The following is a 19,715-nucleotide window of genomic DNA, read 5'->3' as shown; positions in this document are numbered from 1 at the left end:
ACAGGTGTGCACCATCACACCCAGCTAATTTTTGTATTTTATGTAGATACAGGGTTTTGCCATGTTATCCAGACTGGTTTCAAACTCCTGGGCTCAAGTGATCCACCTGCCTCTGTCTCCTAAAGTGCTGGGTTTAGAGGCATGAGCCACCACGCCTGGCTCCCTAGTTTTTAAATTATAAAATTAATACCTGCAGCATGTAAGGTTGTAAAATGGAAAGTTTAATTTTTAAATCTCTCCATCCTCACATCTACTTTCTAGAAGTAATCACTATTACTACATTGACTATCTTTCTAAATCTCTTTTTTTTTTTTTTTTGTTATGTGTATCTAGCTGTGTTGACCATGCTGATGTTGAACTCCTGGGCTCAAGTGATCCTCCCACCTCAGCCTCCTGAGTAGCTGGGATTATAGGCACATGCCAGCATGCTTGGTTTAACTCTTCTTCTAGAAACCTACACACACACATTTTTTTTTTCTTACAAACGTGAAAATAATGCACTCATTCTGAAACTCTGTTTTCCTCATTCAGTTGTGCATATTGGATAACTTCTCTGTGTTAATGCAAAGGGCTGAATTGTCAAAGCATCTTCATATGAATGTGCAATCTTACCCAACTCCAAACCTTACTCATGATTCAGAGGTTAGAGGCAGAAGCCAGACACAGATGAGCATTCCTTCCTGGAGGAGCCCCCAGCCAGCAGGCACAACTTCCAAAAAATTTCACTTTCTTCTACATTCGGACATATTATCAACATACTGAAAACAGTTATATATGACTGATATGAAGTCACTTCTTCATGTATTTATGATAGACTTACTGTAGTGTTTTTTTTTTTTTTTTTTTTGAGATGAAGTTTTGCTCTTGTCGCCCAGGCTGGAGTGCAGTGGCACAATCTTGGCTTGCTGCAACCTCTGCCTTCTGGGTTCAAACAATTCTCCTGCCTCAGCCTCCCGAATAGCTGAGATTTCAGGCACCCACCACCACGCCCAGCTGATTTTTGTACTTTTAGTAGAAACAGGGTTTCACCAAGTTGGCCAGGCTGGTCTCAAACTCGTAATCTCGAGTGATCCGCCCACCTCGGCCTCCCAAAGTGCTGGGATTACAGTAGGGCCACCACGCCCAGCCCTACTGTAGTTCTTAATTTGTTTACAGAAGTAAAATTCAACCTCGGGACACATTTTTTTGCTTTGGATTAACAAATGTTTTTCCTAAAGAAGCCTTTTCTGTTTTGGGAATCTCTAGTTTTTGTTGTTGTTTTTTAAAGAGTCAGTGTCTCCCTCTGTCACCCAGGCTGGAGTACAGTGGCATAATCATAGCTCACTATAGCCTCGAACTTCTGGGTTCAAGCAATTCTCTGGCCTCAGCCTCCAAAGCCACTGAACCTGCTAAGGGGAATCTCTAGTTCTCTATTCTCTTAGTTACACAAATAGAAAATGCCTGTGATTATCTCCTGTTTTCCGGCTAGCCATGCCCCAAACATCCATAAATTCTCAGATTATTTACAGAAGGCAGTTAAGGGAGACCAGATCTATCCTGATATTTTAAAATAAGAGACCCTTTCTTATCTATTATAAACCTTTATCATGTTTACTAGGAAGTCAGCTGTCGTGCAGAGAATCCCCCAAGCTTGTCCAACCCAGGACGGCTTTGAATGCAGCCTGACACAAATTCATAAACTTTCTTAAAACATTATGAGTTTTTTTTTTTTTTTTTTAAAGCTCATCAGCTATCGTTAGTGTATTTTATGTGTAGCCCAAGACAGTCCTCCTCTTCCAGTGTGGCCCAGGGAAGCCAAAAGATTGGACACCCCTGCAGCTAAACGAGTGAGTCACAGGCTTGCTGTTAACCCTTTCCCCCTCATTCCCTTTTCAATACATTCAGACCTATTTCATCATTTTAATTGCTGTTTTTTTGTTTGTTTGTTTTTTGGTTTTTTTTTTTTTGAGACAAAGTCTCGCTCTGTCGCCCAGGCTGGAGTGCAGTGACACGATCCCAGCTCACTGAAACCTCCACCTCCTGGGTTCAAGTGATTCTCTTGCCTCAGCCTCCCAAGTAGCTGGGATCATAGGTGCCTGCCACCACGCCCAGCAAATTTTTGTGTTTTTAGTAGATGGGGTTTCACCATGTTGGTCAGGCTATTCTCCAGCTCCTGACCTCAAGTGATCTGCCTACCTTGGCCTCCCAAAGTGATGGGATTACTGGCGTGAGCCACAGTGCCCGGGCTGATTGCTTTTGATAATTTACTTTTTCCAGGAGTTTTGCTATTAAAAATGCAGTAAATACCCTTGCACACACATCTTTGTGCCCCTTTGCCAGTATTTCTTTCAGAGTGACACTCAGAAGTAAAAACTACACACTCTTTTAGGACAACTTAGCAGTGTCAGTATACATTGTGCAAATTTTTATTTCCACCTATTTTTTCATGACATTTGGAGTATAAACTATTATTTTCTCTAATAAATCAATAAATGTCAAAATCAATAAATGTCAGTTGAGATTTGGCAGTAAATAAAATGTCATCTTATTGTTTTAGTTTGCATTCTTTGATTTGGAGAGGTTGATGTGTTGATGACCAGCAGACCGCTCCTGTCAGTCCTGTTGGGCTGTATGCTGCTATATGAGAGTACAGTGCTGTCATGACTGCCCTTCTGTTATTCACAGTTACCTCTCGCTGGGTAGTTGTATGAGTTGTACAGTGGAGATGCTGAGCGCATCAGAAGTATTTCTTTGATGTTCTATTCAGCACTTCTTTTGGTATTCCCATTGAATCCAGTGAACATTTGGATGGAATACTTAGACCTTTTATCAATGCCAATGGCATCCTTTATTGGTTTTCAATATGCTTTTTTGCTCAATGATCTCGAATTAGAAGATAAAGATCTCATTCAGCCACCATATCCAGGTTGATGTGAGAAAATTTTGATTGTATAATACTCATATTTCTTTGATGGTTCATTACAAGTGTGTATCACTAGTAAAAATCACTGAAAATGTCTCATTTTGGTCATACATAGTAAAGGGTTTTGCTAGCCTTTTGAGTTTTTAATTATGTTACATTTTAGGTTAATTTCATCAAATCACTAGAATTAAGGAAACATTATCCATAGAGAATGCCACTTTGAGTGGTTTCTTTTTTCTTTTTCTTTTTTTTTTTTTTTTTTTTTTGGAAAAAGAGTCTGGTTCTATTTCCTAGGCTGGAGTGTAATGGCATGATCTCGGCTCACTGCAACCTCCACCGCCCAGATTCAAGCAGTTCCCCTGCCTCAGCCTCCCGAGTAGCTGGAATTACAGGCAAACGCCACCACGCCTGACTAATTTTTGTATTTTTAGTAGAGACAGGGTTTCTCTGTGTTGGCCAGGCTGGTCTTGAATTCCTGACCTCAGGTGATCCACCCACCTCGATCTCTCCAAGTGTGGGATTACAGGTGTGAGCCGCAGCATACCTGTAATTTCTTTTGAGCTATAGATGGCTAGTAAAAGTCTGAGATCATTTGTACAGCTCGGGAATTTTTCTTTTATTTTTTGTTGAGATGGGGTCTCCCTTTGTCACCCGGGCCAGAGTGCAGTGGCATGATCATGGCTCACTGCAACCTTGACCTCCTGGGCTCAAGCGATCCTCTCACCTCAGTCTCCAGTGTAGCTGGGATTATAGGTACAAGCCACCACATCGGCTAATTTTTTTTGTTTTTGTAGAGATGAGGTTTCACTTTGTTGCCCAGGCTGATCTCAAACTCCTGGCTTCAAGTGATCCTTCCACCTTGACCTCCTAAAGTGCTGGGATCACAGTGAGCCACTGTGCCTGGCCTGGTTCAATAAATTTTGATAAATATATACATCTGTGTAAACAGTACCCACTTCAAGACACAGAATGTTTCCGTCACGCCAAAAAAGCTTCCTTGAACCCCTTCCCAGTGTAGGGGAGGGAAAATAGCTTCTACCCTTCCAAGTTTTCGGTTGGGGCCCCTGTAATAAAAGGTAGATTAACAAGAGAAAAACATGTAAACTTGTTTAATGTAAGTTTTACATGACATGGGAGCCTTCATAAGGAAATGACCCGAAGAAACAGTAAAACCTGAGTGTTTTTAAGTTAGGTTTGATGAAGAAGGAAGAGTTGTGGAATGTGATAGGACAGAAAGGGATATGAGCTAAGAGGAGTAAACTGGGAAAAACTTAACAAGGCCTGTTTGTTCAGATTCCTCTGGGTGTTCCTCTATTTCTATTTTTAAATTTTGAGACAGGGTCTCACTCTTTTCCCCAGGCTGGAGTGCAGTGGCTTATAGCTCACTGCGGCCTCATCCTCTTGGGCTCAAGTGATCCTCCTGCCACAGCCTCCTAAGCAGCGGGGACTACGGGTATGTGCCACTATGCATGGCTGAGTTTTTAAATTTTTTGTAGAGATGGGCTCTTACTGTGTTGCCCAAGCTGGCCTCAAACTCTGGGGCGCAAGTAATCCTCCTTCCTCGGCCTCCCAAAGTGCTGGGATTATAGGCATGAGTCACTGCACCTAGCCACTCTGTCTTTTGAGATTAAGATGCTGCTATCTTCTGGGTATAGAGAGGACACCTCTCACACGAGGATCCTATGATCTGCTTCAGGGGAAGTCCTTTCTGCACCTGCTGTTTCTCAGATTCCTTCAGCTTAAAATATGCAACATGCCAAGGTGTCATATTTTGAGAGTAGTATGTTCTGAAGCCTGTCATGGTCAACTCCCTATCACCCTGCCCCAGGTAAATTTATCTATAATTGTAGATTAGTTTTGTCAGTACTTGAACTTCATATGAATGGAATCATACAGTGCAGTTTGTGACTTTTTTGGGTCAGGTTTCTTTTTTCAACATACCATTTTTGAGATTTATCCTTGTGTGTATCAGTAATTTTTCCTTTTCATTTCTGAATATTATATACCATTTGTTTATTCATCTGTTTCTAGACACTTGGGTTTTTATAGTTTTGGGGTTTTTATAAATAAAAATGCTATAAACTTCTATGTACAGGCGTTTTTGTGAGCATATATTTTCATGAATACTGCGTAAGTATTTGTGAGTGGAAGTGCTGGGTCATATAGTAAGTGTATTTTTAACTTTATGAGAAACTACCAATTTTCCAAAGTGGTTGTGACATTTTACATTTCTCTTAGCAATGTACAATAGTTCCAGGCACTTACAGCCTCGACGCTTAGTATTGTCTGTTTTTAAATTTTAATTATCTTAATGGGTGTGTAGTGGCACCTCATTGTGGTTATAATTTGAATTTCACTGAGTGGAGTCTTGATAAAGAATGTTCTTGAGGTTTTCCTAAATTTTTCTACAGGATTATAGCCATATACAATTGAAATTCATCTTTTATATTTTTAAATTTTTCTTTAGGTATCTTTAAGAGTGATTGAAGGGAATAATTCAAAATGCCTGAAAATCCTGCTACAGGTATACTGGATATATTGTTCTATAATTTAATTAATTAATGATTTTAAAATGGAATCTCAGATGGGACTTAACTATTACTCTACTTATTCATCTTAACCCAAGATAAACTGCAGGTCCTGCAGGTACTTGATCGCCTGAAAATGAAATTGCAGGAGAAGGGTGACACATCACAGAATGAGAAGTTATCTGTGTTTTATGAGACACTAAAGAGTCCTCTCTTCAACCAGATACTCACACTTCAGCAGTCCATCAAGCAACTGAAAGGACAAGTAAGTTACCCATCAGTTTCACGTTAATATATGTATTAATATATTCAAACCATCAAAGAAAGATAGAGGAGATAGACAAAGACAAATTATCTTTAAGGACTCAGTTCAGCAAAGAGGCTGTATTGGGACCTGTAACCTATAACCTGTGGGTAGCACTGGCATAGACAATTTAGAAATGTCGATAATCCATTTTTTCTTTCGCAGCTGGGCGTGGTGGTGTGTACCGGTAGTCCCAGCAACTCAGGAGTCTGAGGTGGGAGGATTGTGTGAGCCCAGGGGTTCCAGGTTGCAGTGAGCCATGGTCATGCCACTTCACTCCAGCCTGGATGACAGAGTTGAGACCCTGTCTCTCAAAAAAAAAAAAAAAAAAAAAAAAATTGTGCTTGGTTTTAGAATATGGTTTTTGTACTTATTTAAATATGTAAAGGTCAGATGCTTTGAGAATTCTCAACATCTTCAAAATTATAAAATAGTGCTTAAGTTAAATATATTTTCTTTTTATTTTGAGACAAGGTTTCTCTCTGTCACTGAGGCTGGAATGCAGTGCTGTGATCCTAGCTCATTGCAGCCTTGACCTCCCACGCTCAAGCAATGCTCCCACCTCAGCTTCCAGAGTAGCTGGGATAGGTGTGTGCCACCACAGTTGGGCTAATTTTAAAAAATTTTTATAGAGACAGGGTCTCCCTATGTTGCCCAGGCTGGTCTCATACTATTGGCCTCAAGCAGTCTTCCTACCTCAGCCTTCCAAAGTGCTGGGAATATGGGCATGAGCCACCTCACCCAGGCGTATTTTCTTTGTGAAGTCTTTTTTTTTTTTTTTTTTTTAAGTAGAGACAGGATTTCACCGTGTTAGCCAGGTTGGTCTCTATCTCCTGACCTCGTGATCCGCCCACCTCAGCCTCCCAAAGTGCTGGGATTACCGGCGTGAGCCACCTCGCTTGGCCTGGCCTGAGCCAACTCGCCCTGCCGAAGTCTTTTATCTAACAAGAAGTGATCATGCCCTTATAGCACAATAGTCACGCTTCTCTTAATTATCAAATATTTATTGTCTTTCATGCATATTCTGATTAAAAGTTCCTTGGAAGCAGGATACCTGGTATTTAAATATATAATTGTGTTTCCTCTACTCATTTACCACACTATCTGGACTCTGCAGGCTCTAATACATCATTATTGAGTAAGGGACACATATCACCTCTTCTTAGAGGGGTGCAAATTAGTAGTTGTGGGATTTTTTTGTTTGTTTTTTTGGCGCTGAGATCGAACCAGAAATTGTTTTAACTCTCTTCTTGGATTCTTTGTTTTGGGGTCAGAATTGGCAAATTACTTTTAAATCACCTGTTCTGGAAGCTGAACTTGAATAGTAGCTATACTATAGATGAAATTTGGGCAGAATTTAAAACATAATTGGATCTAATTTATCACAGTTAAGTGAAAATTTACAAAATTTGGGAAAAAATGGTTTTTGCTGATAAACTAAAATGCTTGCCCATTAAGTCTTTTGTGAGTGATTTATTTATAGCCAATTAAGGATTAAACTCTACACGTGTGTCTTTCTGTGAATTGCTTTCTTTAGACCAGAATTTATACCCTAATTTTAGCACTGCCTATATTGATGTTTAGCTTTCTGTATTTCTCTTGGTCATAGAATATCACAATAGTGAACGCTGCTGGTAGCAACTGAAATTGGCAAAGATCAGCAGAAATCTGTCACATTTGTTGGACTAAGAGTGGATGTAACTAACTACCCTATCCTAATAGCAATTCTTTATATTTGTATAGTTTGCAGTTCTTATATGCACAGTCATATTTTATGCATTGGACTGTGTAATCCCTGTAGCCAGGGTTTTTAAAAATTTTTTTCTCTGAGGTTTTATTAACATTCCTTTTTTTTTTTTTTTTTTTTTTTTTTTTTTTGAGACAAGAGTCTTTGCCTGGGCTAGAGTACAATGGTGTGATCATGGATCATTGTAGCCTCGACATCCTGGGCTCAAGCAATCCTCCCACTTCATCCTCCCAAGTAGCTGGGACTACAGGCATGTGACACCATGCCCAGCTAATTTTTGTATTTTTTGTTGAGATGAGGGTCTCACTATGTTGCCCAGGTCTTGAACTCCTGGCCTGAAGTGGTCCTCCCACCTTGATCTCCTCAAGGGCTGGGATTACAGGTGTGAGCCATCACACCTGGCCTAACATTTATTCTTTTTTTTTTTTTGGAGCCAGAGTCTTGCTGTATCATCCAGGCTGAGTGCAGTGGTGCAATCTCGGCTCACAGTAGCCTCCACCCGTGGGGTTCAAGCGATTCTCCTGCCTCAGCCTCCCAAGTAACTTGGAATTACAAGTGTGCACCACCATGCCTATTTAATTTTTGTATTTTTGATAGAGATGGGGTTTCACTACTGACATTTATTCTTAATGTTACCTTTATTCTACTGTTTTGGCAGTTGTATACCAATGATATTTTAAATTATGTCCACATAATTTAATTACATGATTCTCCTCTTTCTGCCAATGTTTAAGTGGCTCCACGAGTCACTTACTGCTAATCTTGAGTAAGTTACTTAGCCCTTGTGTGCCTTAGTTTTTATGCTCACAAAATGGGATAATGATATCTCATCAGACTGTTGTAAGAATTAAGTGATAATACCTGTAATCATCCCGGTACAGTACTTACTCATAGCAAGCACTCAATAAGTACAGTTATTATTATCGTTATGTACTACCTGTGGATCTTTTGTGGTTCCCCACATGGAAATGTATAGATAAATGGAAAAAGGTTTAGTACCTTACACTGTTATATGACTGGATGCATCTGTATATGTGAAGTGTAATAAGATGTCAGTGTACAAAGTAGTGGTAGAAAGCAGGAAATAAGAACAAATTTTAAACTATTAAACATTTTGTGTAATACTAAATTAAAAAAATTTCTAGCCTTATGAATACACAGATTGATCTATCTTTACCTTATTTGTTTCCCATGTATATATTTAATGTGCAAATTATACATGTAATGGTCAAAATATATTTAATAACTAGAAACAGTTTTTCTATAGATTTCTGTTGATGATTCTTTTTTCTCTCCAACAGCTCAACCATATACCCTCAGATTGTTCAGCCCACTTTGATTTTTCTAGGAAAGGTTTGTTAGTGTTCACAGATGGTTCCATTGCTAATGGAAATGTCCACAGGCCCTCTAATAACTCCACTGTATCTGGGTTATTTCCTTGGACCCCGAAGTTGGGAAATGAAGACTTTAACTCAGTCATTCAACAGATGGCTCAGGTAAAGTTGTATCTTCTCATGGAAATATTTAGCTTCATTTCTCCTGTTTTAGTTTTACAAAGGAACTTATACTCATTATTTTTGCTGTAAGATGTGTTAGTATGTATTTTGCTTGCTTGTATTTTTATATTGTTAGGAGGAATTGACACCATTTTCTAACCTGTGTGTTGAAAATTTATTGGCTTAAAATTACATAAGGAAGGTATCCATGTGTGGTAAGGAGAGTTTTTAAAAAAAAAAATTAACATTTATTTTTTTGAGATAAGATCTTGCTAAGGAGAGTTTTTCGACAATGACTAATTGAATGCATCTCTATTCTTGTTAAAATAAGATTTTTGGCCAGGCGCACCGGCTCCCACCTGTAATCGCATCATTTTGGGAGGCTGAGGCGGGCGGATCACTGGAGGTCAGAAGTTTGAGACCAGCCTGGTCAACATGGCAAAACTCTGTCTCTACTAAAAATAGAAAAATTAGCTGGGCATGGTGGTGGGCAACTGTAATCCCAGATACTCAGGAGGCTGAGGCAGGAGAATTGCTTGAACCCGGGAGATGGAGGTTGCAGTGAGCTGAGATTGCGCCACCGTACTCCAGCCTGGGTGACAGAGCAAGACTCTGTCTCAAAAAACAACAACAAAAAAAGAAAAACCCATGATTAATGAAAATTAGAACTAATATAATTTGGAAAATCTAGAAAACATTTGGAAGGATAATCCAGTTGTAGCCCCTAATACCTATTAAAAATTAAATAAACAATTAAAATTTTGGACATGTTAGTTTTATGTATGTTCGCCTCGACCTTCAAGTGCCATTAAAAATGAAACGAGGTTTGAGCGTGGTGGCTTTTTTCTGTAATCTTTGGGAGGCAGAGGCAGGAGGATTGCTTGCAGCCAGGAGTTCAAGACCAGGCTGGGTAACATAGAGAGACCCCCATCTCTACAAAAATAAAAATAAGAATATAGTCAGACATGGTGGCACTCACCTGTAGCTCCAGGTACCTGGAAGGCTGACGTGGGTGGATCACTTGAGCCCAGAAATTCAAAGCTATAGTGAGGTATGATCACACGACCGAACTCCAGCCTGGGCGACAGAGCCAAGACCTATCTCTTAAAAAATAAATAAATAAATAAACTCGAGTTTCAGTGTTAAATAGAATCTGTTCAAGATGTGATAATTAAATAATATTCTGGTCCTAGTTTTTGACTTTATAGTTCTATCCCTTTCTTTTTTTCTGCGCTGTTGCCCAGGCTGGAGTGCAGTGGCGCAATCTTGGCTCATTGCAACCTTTGCCTCCCAGGTTCAAGCAATTCTCCTGCCTCAGCCTCTTGAGTAGCTGGGACTACAGGTGCATGTCACCACGCCTGGCTAATTTTTGTATTTTTAGTAGAGACAGGGTTTCACCATGTTGGCCAGGATAGTCTCGATCTCCTAACCTCGTGATCCTCCCACCTCGGCCTCCCGAACTGCTGGGATTACAGGCATGAGCCATCATGCCTGGCCACTTCTATCCGTTTCATCTGACTAACAATTATTTTTATGTGGTGCTGTTTTTAGTTGATTACATTTATGAAGTTCTCATGTTATAAGTGCAGTTATTAACTAAAGCAATAAAATACCTGGCTGTCACAAGAACAGTTCTATCTGTTCTTACAGGTAGAACCCATGTAAATGGTGGCCTTTTCAGAGTCTTTTGAATTTACCTAATAAATAGAATATCAATTAATCAACGATAGAATTAAAAACAGAGCCCTGTAAAATGCAGCTGGTTCTGACTTCGGCTAAATACTGGCATTTTTGATATATCTAATTTATTTTCCTCATTTAAAAATATATTTTGCAACTGGGCACTGTGGCTCACATCTGTAATCCCAGCAATTTGGGAGGCTGAGGCGGGTGGATTGCTTGAGCTCAGGAGTTTGAGACCAGACTGGGCAACATGGCGAAACCCCGTCTCTACAAAAAATACAAAAATTTGCCAGGCATGGTGGTGCATGCCTATAGTCCCAGCTACCCAGGAGGCTGAGGCAGGAGGATTGCTTGAGCCCAGAAGACAGAGGTTGAAGTGAGCTGAGATCATGCCACTTCACTCCAGCCTGGGCGACAGAGCGAGACCCTGTCTCAAAGAAAAAAATAAAATAAAAATGTACTTTGCATCAAGAGAATTTAGGGAAGTTCAGTATAAAAAAGTAATTCAGAATTTACTATGGGAAAAGGCATTTTTCTCAGGAGTTTCCAGCCAGCTTGGGATTCATCTCATAATGTGAATGAAGTGTGAAAATACCTCCGATTCCCTGAGGTTGCAGAACACTGCACACACTCTCTCTTATGCTCTACTGAAATAATCAAGTGAGAGGATTTCCAGAAATGATTTATTACTGAAATGCTGAGTTTATGTGGTTCTTAGGGGAAGCTGCTTTTATGCTAAGCAATTTCAGTTCTGCAGACAGAGTATGTTGGTTAAATGTACACCACTGACTTTTTTTTTTTAATGCTCCTTCATTAGGGCCGGCAAATTGAATATATAGATATAGAACGGCCTTCATCTGGAGGCCTTGGATTCAGTGTGGTGGCCCTCAGAAGTCAAAATATGGGAAATGTTGATATCTTCGTGAAGGATGTCCAGCCAGGGAGTGTAGCAGACAGGTGGGGAAGCTGTTTATTTTCACTTTGCTAATTGTTTCCTGATAATTCTGACGACTATTATAAAGAGAGTGAAAAACTAGTCATAAAAACAGTAACAATAGCAGCTAACACTTGCTTTAGTTTTTGCTGTGCATTTGTCAGGCCTTTCGTGAATGTCCTCCTGTACCCCATGGCAGCAGTTCCACTATATAGGTATCATCATTCCGTTCTACTGATGAGAAAGCTGAGATTCAGAGATTCAGTGGTCAACCTATAGTCACAGAGCTGTTAATGCTGAAGCCATGACGTGATTCAAGACCGTCTGACTGCAAAGCTAGTACACTATTTCCCTCTCTTACAGTTCAACATGCTATTTTAGCTACGGACTGATCAGTAGGATAGGAATATTGAAGTTCTCATTCTGCATATTACATTGTTTATTATTCTTAAGATTATAACAACATTTTGGTGGTCATGTCACTCTACCTGATTTATTATGCTTATTGTCAATTAAGAGGCCTCTCAAGTCTATGTTATCTTCCATGTTGTATTTGCTTTTATGTTTTAAGGGGTATTTGCAAGCCTTTTATTTTGTCTCTGTTTGATTTCCAGTCTTTGGTTTATTATTCATTTAATAATATGCTATTCCAATGCACGTGTTAGAATAATAGCAACAATGGCAGTATATTATTATAAAATTCTTAGTTGATAATACATTTTTGAATTCACATTCTCCATTCATGGGGGATTAATTCTAGTCTCCCCAACTCAGATTTCAAACTTAATAAGTTTCCATGACTTTGCATCTTTATTCTGGCATCTAATGCAGTGTTTCTTCAAGAATTGTGGTGAGAATGGGTAAACAGGAAGAGGAAGAGTATCAGTGGTGTTTGGGAGATAATAAAATCAAATACAGTAAACCAGGACAGAGTAAGTCCTAGGCTATCTTTAGGATGCACTTTGGCATAAGAAGTTCAAGACTGTGCTTCAGAATCTGACTCTTGATAGGATGCTAGGCTTGTCTAGACTTCAATTCCTTAATATGTAAAATTTACTAAGTACTTTAAAAGGAAATTGTGAGGATTATGTGAGATAATGCATGTAAAGCACTCAACATAGTACCTGACTCATGATAAGTGCTCAGTAAATATTATTTTTCTTTAGAGATTTTGCTAATTTCTTTTAAAAAGAATCTTCTTACCCTGGTTAGCAGTTGGGAGATTGGTGCTTGGGAGAGATTACAAGGGCTCAGATTGGCCAAGCTCAGTGGCTCATGGCTGTAATTCCAGCACTTTGGGAGTTCAAGAGAAGCCTGGGCAACATGGCAAAACCCCATCTCTACAAAAAATACAAAAATTAGCTGGGCGTGGTAGTATACACCTGTAGTCTCAGCTACTTGTGAGACTGAGGTGGGAGAATCACCCAAGCCTGGGAGGCTGAGGCTGCAGTGAGCTGCGATTATGCCATTGCACTCCAGCTGGGCAAATAAGAGTGAGACCATGCTCAGATATAAATTTGGAAGTAATCTCTATGAATTTTCAAGGAGGGTTTGGCCTCTGTTGATAAATGTTGGACAAGTAGACAGTGAAGATGGGGTGAGAGGAGGTTATTGGTGTAGTTGAAAATATCGTTACCCCAGTGTGGTATGGGTAGAGATCAGATTGGAAGGGGTTCAGGAGGTTTGGGTTTATGCAGTAATGGAGGCAGTGTCCATACTTGGCAAAACCTTGGCGATGGGGTCCTATAGATTGTTTTTGTTTACTTTTCTAGGCAGATGGCTTTTAAAATGTGTCCATGTGTTTAAGGATGCACTACCAAATTAGGTAATTAGTTAATAACTTCTGTGAAAAACAGTCTGAGGAGCTCTGTTATATAATTAACTAATTATTTGATAAATGTACTAAGTGAAGTAGTACCATAGGCAACAAACTGCTTAACTTGAATAATAGATTTTTTAAAATCAGGTTATTAGGTCACTTAAAACAAAAATTTCTTTTCTTACTTGATTAAGGGATCAAAGATTAAAGGAAAATGATCAAATATTGGCCGTTAATCACACACCATTGGATCAGAACGTTTCCCATCAGCAAGCAATTGCATTATTACAACAAACCACTGGATCATTGCAACTGATTGTGGCCAGGGAACCAATCCACACAAAAAGCAGTACTTCTAGCAGCCTAACTGATACAACTCTGCCTGAAACAGTGAGTTGCAAATTTGAAAAAATACCTAATTTTGAATAATGCCATTGATTGTAAGAAGTGTAAAGACATTTAGAAGGTGTCGTTTTACTTTTCTTTTTTCTTTTTTTTTTTTGAGATGGAGTTTTGCTCTAGTTGCCCAGGCTATATAGTGCAGTGGCCAGATGTTGGCTCACTGCAACCTCCGCCTCCTGGATTCAAGTGATTCTCCTGCCTCAGCACCTCCCATACTACAGGTGCTCAGCATCACTGTCTGTTATTTTTTTTTTTTTTTGTATTTTTAGTAGAGATGGGGTTTCATCATGTTGGCCAGGCTGGTCTTGAACTCCTGCCCTCAGGTGATCCACCTGCCTCGGACTCTCAAAGTGCTAGGATTACAGGCGTGAGCCACTGTGCCTGGCCCATTTTACTTTTCATAGTTAAAAAAGATGATCATATCTCTGAATGCAGCATTAACATGTTTAAACAAGAAGTTTCATGAAGGTTTTTTTTTTTTCTCTTTTCAATGTCCTGTGGGTCTCTTTGTTTAAGATTATTATTTAATATGGAGGCCAAATTGAAGTATTAGGTGTAATTTATTTAGTGATGGAGAGTCTTGTGTTCCTTGGTGATGTAGCCAATTAATTGAGAGTTTTTATTAGAGATTTACTGTTGAGTGTTTAAAGTAAGATTTGATTATTTATTTGAAAAATATTATTTTTGAAAATTATGAGGGGATTTATGACCAGATTATTGATATTGCAAAATTATAGCAGGCTTTTTTTCATGTAAAGACACATATGGAACAATTTTAAAGAATAAAAGTATATATCTCTTTTGGGAACCCTTGAATGTGCTTTTTAACATTTTACAGATTTTGGCTTGCATTGTCAGAATGCAAACTAATAAATCTTATTTTCTTATAACACTAAGTGCTAGCTGACTTATTTAATTTTTATTCATTGGGACAAAAGAAAAAATAAGACTGTCTCGGTACAATACAAGGTCACAACAAAAATTAATGTATAGGCATTTTCCCTATTGTAATCAGCAATATTTGTACAGCAGAATTTACATAATAAATACAGTGAATAAAGTGGGGAATTGTTTAACGTATAAAGAACAAGGGCTTTGGAGTTAGGCTTGGATGCATTCAAGTCCATTTCTCCCAAATCCTAGTGGTGTCACACCAGGCAGATTCCTTTACCTCATACCTTCCTTTGAAGGTATGAGGTCTAGTTCTCAGAGATGTTGTGAGGCTGAATGAGAAGGCATGTGAGGCACTAAGCACCATGCCTGGTGCTGAGTACCTGTTCTGTGAATATTGGCTGCTATCAGCTAACATTAAGTCAGGCATATTATTTTAGCAAACTTTCTTGTTTCCCAGATAGTAGATGTTCTAGACATCAATTTATTAATCTCAATATTGCCTTTTTTTTTTTTTTGAGATGGATTCTTGCTTTGTCACCCAAGCTGGAGTGCAGTGGCGTGATCTTGGCTCACTGCAACCTCTGCCTCCCCGGTTCAAGTGATTCTCCTGCCTCAGCTTCCTAAGTAGCTGGGGATTACAGGCACATGCCAACATACCCAGCTAACTTTTTCATACTTTTAGTAGAGATGGGGTCTCACCATGTTGGCCAGGCTTGTCTCAAACTCCTGACCTCGTGATCCGCCCACCTTGGCTTTCCAAAGTGCTAGGATTACAGGCTTTAGTCACTGCACCCAGCCCTCCAATAATGCTTTTTATTTAAGACTGCATAGTAACTTTGCAATTTAGTATAATAGAAAAACTGGATGGGTATGATGGTTCACACCTGTAATCCCAGAACCCTGGGAGGCCTAGGCAGGAGGGTCGCTTGAGACCAGGAGTTTGAGACCAGCCTGAGGAACATAGTCAAACCCCACCACTATGGCCAGGCACAGTGACTCATGCCTGTAATCCCAGCACTTTGGGAGGCCAAGGTGGGTGGATCACCTGAGGTCAGGAGTTCGAGACCAGCCTGGTCCACATGGTGAAACCCTGTCTCTACTAAAAATATAAAAATTAGCCGAGTGTGGTGGCACATGCTTGTAATCCCAGCTAGTCGGGAGGCTGAGGCAGGAGAATTGCTTGAACCTGGCAGGTGGAGGTTGCAGTGAGCTGAGATTATGCCACTGCACTCCTGCCTGGGTGACAGAGTAAGGCTCTGTCTCAAAAAAACAAAAAACAAAGACATCCCACCTCGACCAAAGATTAAAAAATTAGCTGGGCATGGTGGTACATGCCTGTAGTCCCAGCTATTTGGGAGGCTGAGGTTAGAGGATGGATGATCCCAGGAGTTCGAGGCTGACATGAGCTCTCATCATGCATTGCACTCTAACCTGGGTAACAGAGTGAGACCTTGTCTCTAACAGAAAGAAAGAAAGAGAGAAAGAGAGAGAGAAAGAGAGAAAGAAAAAGAAAGAAGAAAGAAAGGAGAGGAGAGGAGAGGGGAGGGGAGGGGAGGGGAGGGGAGGGGAGGGGAGGCGAGGAGAGGAGAGGAGAGGAGAGGAAAGACTAAGTAATGAGTATGCCCTAATGATCTTGAGAGGGAGGATATTGTTCTGCAGTTGGATTATGTGAAGTAATGCCCATTTCTCATAGAAACCTGCTAGTTAGAGGGGAAATGCTTATGTCTTTTAGTCTAATTTGTATAGTCCTATTGCTAATATCTTCAGTGGGGCCTACCTTTCCTCTCCCTCATAAGAGTCTCCTAAATTAGTCTCTCCACTTTGTGTCCTACCACCATTTTAGATTCTTCTCATTGCTGCCAGATGAATTTTCTTAAACCACTTCTTTGGTTCTGTCATTTCTCTTCTAAAACCTTTAACTACTTCCACTTGATTACCCAGTTAAATCCAACCTTTTGACCATATCTTTCATCCATTGTGTTATCTGGCCTAGCTTTGCCCTTATATTTTCTTTTTGCTTGAATGTCTTCCTTTGTAGTGCAACTTAAATGCCCCTTTTCCTTGAAGTTTTCTGTAATTCTTCATTGGTTTTGACTTCATGTTCTTCCTTCCCTGTAAAAAGTCTTTATAATATTTTGTGATTCTCTTTCAAGCGGACACGTATTTACTGGTCCCTACTATGTGCTGGGCACTGTGCTGGATATCCAGTGTAGAGTGAGGAGTGAGAAATGTTTCCTGTGCTCTTAGGGCTAGTGCCTTATGATCCAATATTCTGCCTTGTATTTTAATTATTTGTGTTTTACTTTCTCTCTACTGGATTATAAGATCCCTACGGTCAGGGACCATATGATTATCTCTGTCTGTATGTCTTAGCCTGTAGAACATTGCCTTGATTAATTGTATGAATGTTCAATTTGTTGCAATGTTACTTTGGTAATGATTGTATTGGAAAACTAAGAATCTGTGAGTATTACTGATCCTGTGACTCTTATGTGCCATTAATTTGTAGGTTTGCTGGGGCCATGTTGAAGAGGTTGAGCTCATTAATGATGGCTCCGGACTAGGTTTTGGTATAGTTGGAGGAAAAACAAGTGGCGTGGTTGTGAGGACTATAGTTCCTGGAGGATTAGCAGATCGAGTAAGTCAACCTTCCTTGTTATTATTTTGGTTTTATAAAATTTAAGTTGTATGAATTGAAATGTAATTTTATAACATGAGTTACCAGGATATATGACTTAATAACTAGAATTTAAGTATAGCTTAAAAATGGTTTATTCTGTAAGTATTATTAGTATACATGCTGTCTTATTTTAAACAGTTCCTAAATCAACATTTTTGGGGTTTGTTTTGCTTATAATTGACACGCTTCATGATTCCATCAGGGGACAATTTTTTTTTTTAATTGAAAAGCGTTGTTAATGAATATTGCATTTTGAACATCTGTATTATTCTCCTCTAGTGTGTCTTTCAATGGCCTAAATGTTAAAATCAGAAGATACAGCGATTATAAACATTTGTCCCAATATCATACATGGTAAATTTCACTTGAATTAAAATTTATGGCCTTATAAGTTAAATGACTACCTTTCATTGTTTAGCAGTGTTTACACTGAAAGTAGGCTATTAAAAAAATTAGCAACTGTTTCTGCTTAATTTTATATTGAAGAAATGTTAATTACTACTTTAGTTTTTAGAAATTAGTTTAGAAATTTGACTCTGAAGCCACTTAATAATAAGCCCATATTATATAGAATAGCCATGATAAATCAGAAATAACTTTAGTTATTCCCATAATCAGAATGATATGTAAAATTTCACTGATTATTGCCCAGTTACATATAAATTTATCCCTTCTAATAGACATACATAAGTAAAAATGAGCTTGCCATGCAAATGCATCTTCAAGGCAAGTTCCTTGGCTCTTCATTTCTGATCACGATTGCTTCACCTTATGCAGCTTGTGGAGCCATTGATGTTCCTCTCATCATTTCAGCACCTAAGAGTATTTATTTAGAAAAGCAGTTGTCAAAGTTTGGTTGTGGGCCTCTGGAGGGCTCTGAGAGCCTTGCAGGTGGTCTATGAGATCCAAACAACTTTTACAATAATACCACGACGTTATTATCCCTTTCACCCTGTTAACATTTGTACTGATGATACAAAAGCAGCTGCAGGCTAAAACTGCTGGTGCCTTGGTGCAAAACAAGGCAGTGGCCACAAACTATTATAGTAATCATTGCATTCTTTTCTGCCATGTGCTTGCAACAAAAAAGAAAAAAATGCCGTTTCAATTGAAGTTTTTTTATGATGCAGTAAAATGATTAATTTTAGTAAATTTTGACCATTTAGTGCATGTCTTTTGAATATTGTCAAAATGGGAAGTATCATGTAGCATTCTTGCTATGTACTGAAGTATGATGGTTGTCTTAAGGCAAGTCATTTGCAAGGTGAATCTACTACTTTTTTATGTGGAACAGCATTTTTATTTTTATAAAAATATAAAAATAACTGCAGAAAAATTATGTTTATCCAGACTTGGGTATTTGGAAGATGTTTTCTTGAGAATGGATGATGTGAACTTGTTATTTCAAGGAAAACAACTGACACTGTTTGTTAGCAACAATAGAATTTGAGCTTAAGCAAAAATTAGAATGTTGGAAAATTTGTATTTTACCATGAGCTTGACATTTCCCTAATATTTAAAAGCTTTCTAAGGCTGGGCGTGGTGGCTCATGCCTGTAATCCCAGCACTTTGGGAGGCCAAGGTGGGAGGATCTCTTGAGCCCAGGAGTTCAATACCAGCCTTGGCAATGTGGCAAAACCATGTCTGTACAAAAGACACAAAAGTTAGCTGGGCATGGTGCTACTTGGGAGGCTGAGGAGGTGGAGGCTGCTTTCAGCCGAGATTGTGGCACTGAACTCCATCTGGCCTGGGCGACAGAGTATGACCCTGTCTGAAGAAAAAAAATAAAAAAAGAAAGGAAAAGTAAAGAAAGGCATTTCTGATTAGATTGTTGATTGATATCAAGATGATCGTCTTGATATTTATTATATGAAGAAATATGTCAGTACTTGGAAGGTCTGCATAACTGTGAATCGATACTTTATTTTCTTCTTTTTTTTTTTTTTTGAGTAGAGTCTTGCTCTGTTGCCTAGGCTAGAGTGCAGTGGCATAATCCTCTCCCTACAGCCTCGACCTCCCAGGCTCAAGCAGTCCTTCTACCTCAGTCTCCCGAGTAGCTGGTGTTACAGGCGTGTACCACCAAGCTAGGCTAATTTATTTTTATTTTTATTTTTTTGAGACAGGATCTCACTCTGTCACCCAGGCTGGACTGCAGTGGTGTGATCTCGGCTGACTGCAGCCTCCCTCTGGGGCTCAAGTGATCCCCCACCTCAGCTTCTGGAGTAGCTGGGACTATAGACACAGGCCACCATGCCTGGCTAATTTTTGTGTTTTTTTGTAGAGATGGGGTTTCACTATGTTGCCCAGGCTGATTTCAAATTCCTGA

At 39.3% G+C, this 19,715-nt stretch overlaps 1 protein-coding gene across 12 annotated transcripts in view; it reads left to right on the top strand.

Moving 5' to 3' along the window:
• Positions 1 to 19,715, top strand: part of PATJ (PATJ crumbs cell polarity complex component) — a 426,407-nt gene that overhangs the window by 16,742 nt on the left and 389,950 nt on the right. For 10 of the 12 annotated variants that reach the window (XR_012419419.1, XM_045369982.2, XM_045369962.2 and 7 more), the window contains 6 exons: positions 5,370 to 5,426; positions 5,529 to 5,695; positions 8,783 to 8,977; positions 11,478 to 11,617; positions 13,608 to 13,803; positions 17,219 to 17,347. Coding sequence is in view for 11 of the 12 variants with exons in the window: in XM_045369982.2 (XP_045225917.2) it covers positions 5,405 to 5,426; positions 5,529 to 5,695; positions 8,783 to 8,977; positions 11,478 to 11,617; positions 13,608 to 13,803; positions 17,219 to 17,347 (849 nt within the window). In the remaining variant the exon portion in view is untranslated. Of the gene's footprint in view, positions 1 to 1,721; positions 1,827 to 4,261; positions 4,356 to 5,369; positions 5,427 to 5,528; positions 5,696 to 8,782; positions 8,978 to 11,477; positions 11,618 to 13,607; positions 13,804 to 17,218; positions 17,348 to 19,715 lie in introns of all 12 variants that reach the window. The other 2 variants (XM_065521547.2, XM_065521560.2) reach the window with 2 other exon arrangements.

Source organism: Macaca fascicularis, chromosome 1, assembly GCF_037993035.2.
Source record: "Macaca fascicularis isolate 582-1 chromosome 1, T2T-MFA8v1.1".
NCBI classification, from domain to species: domain Eukaryota; kingdom Metazoa; phylum Chordata; class Mammalia; order Primates; family Cercopithecidae; genus Macaca; species Macaca fascicularis.
This window is presented reverse-complemented; position numbering and strand designations above follow the sequence as displayed.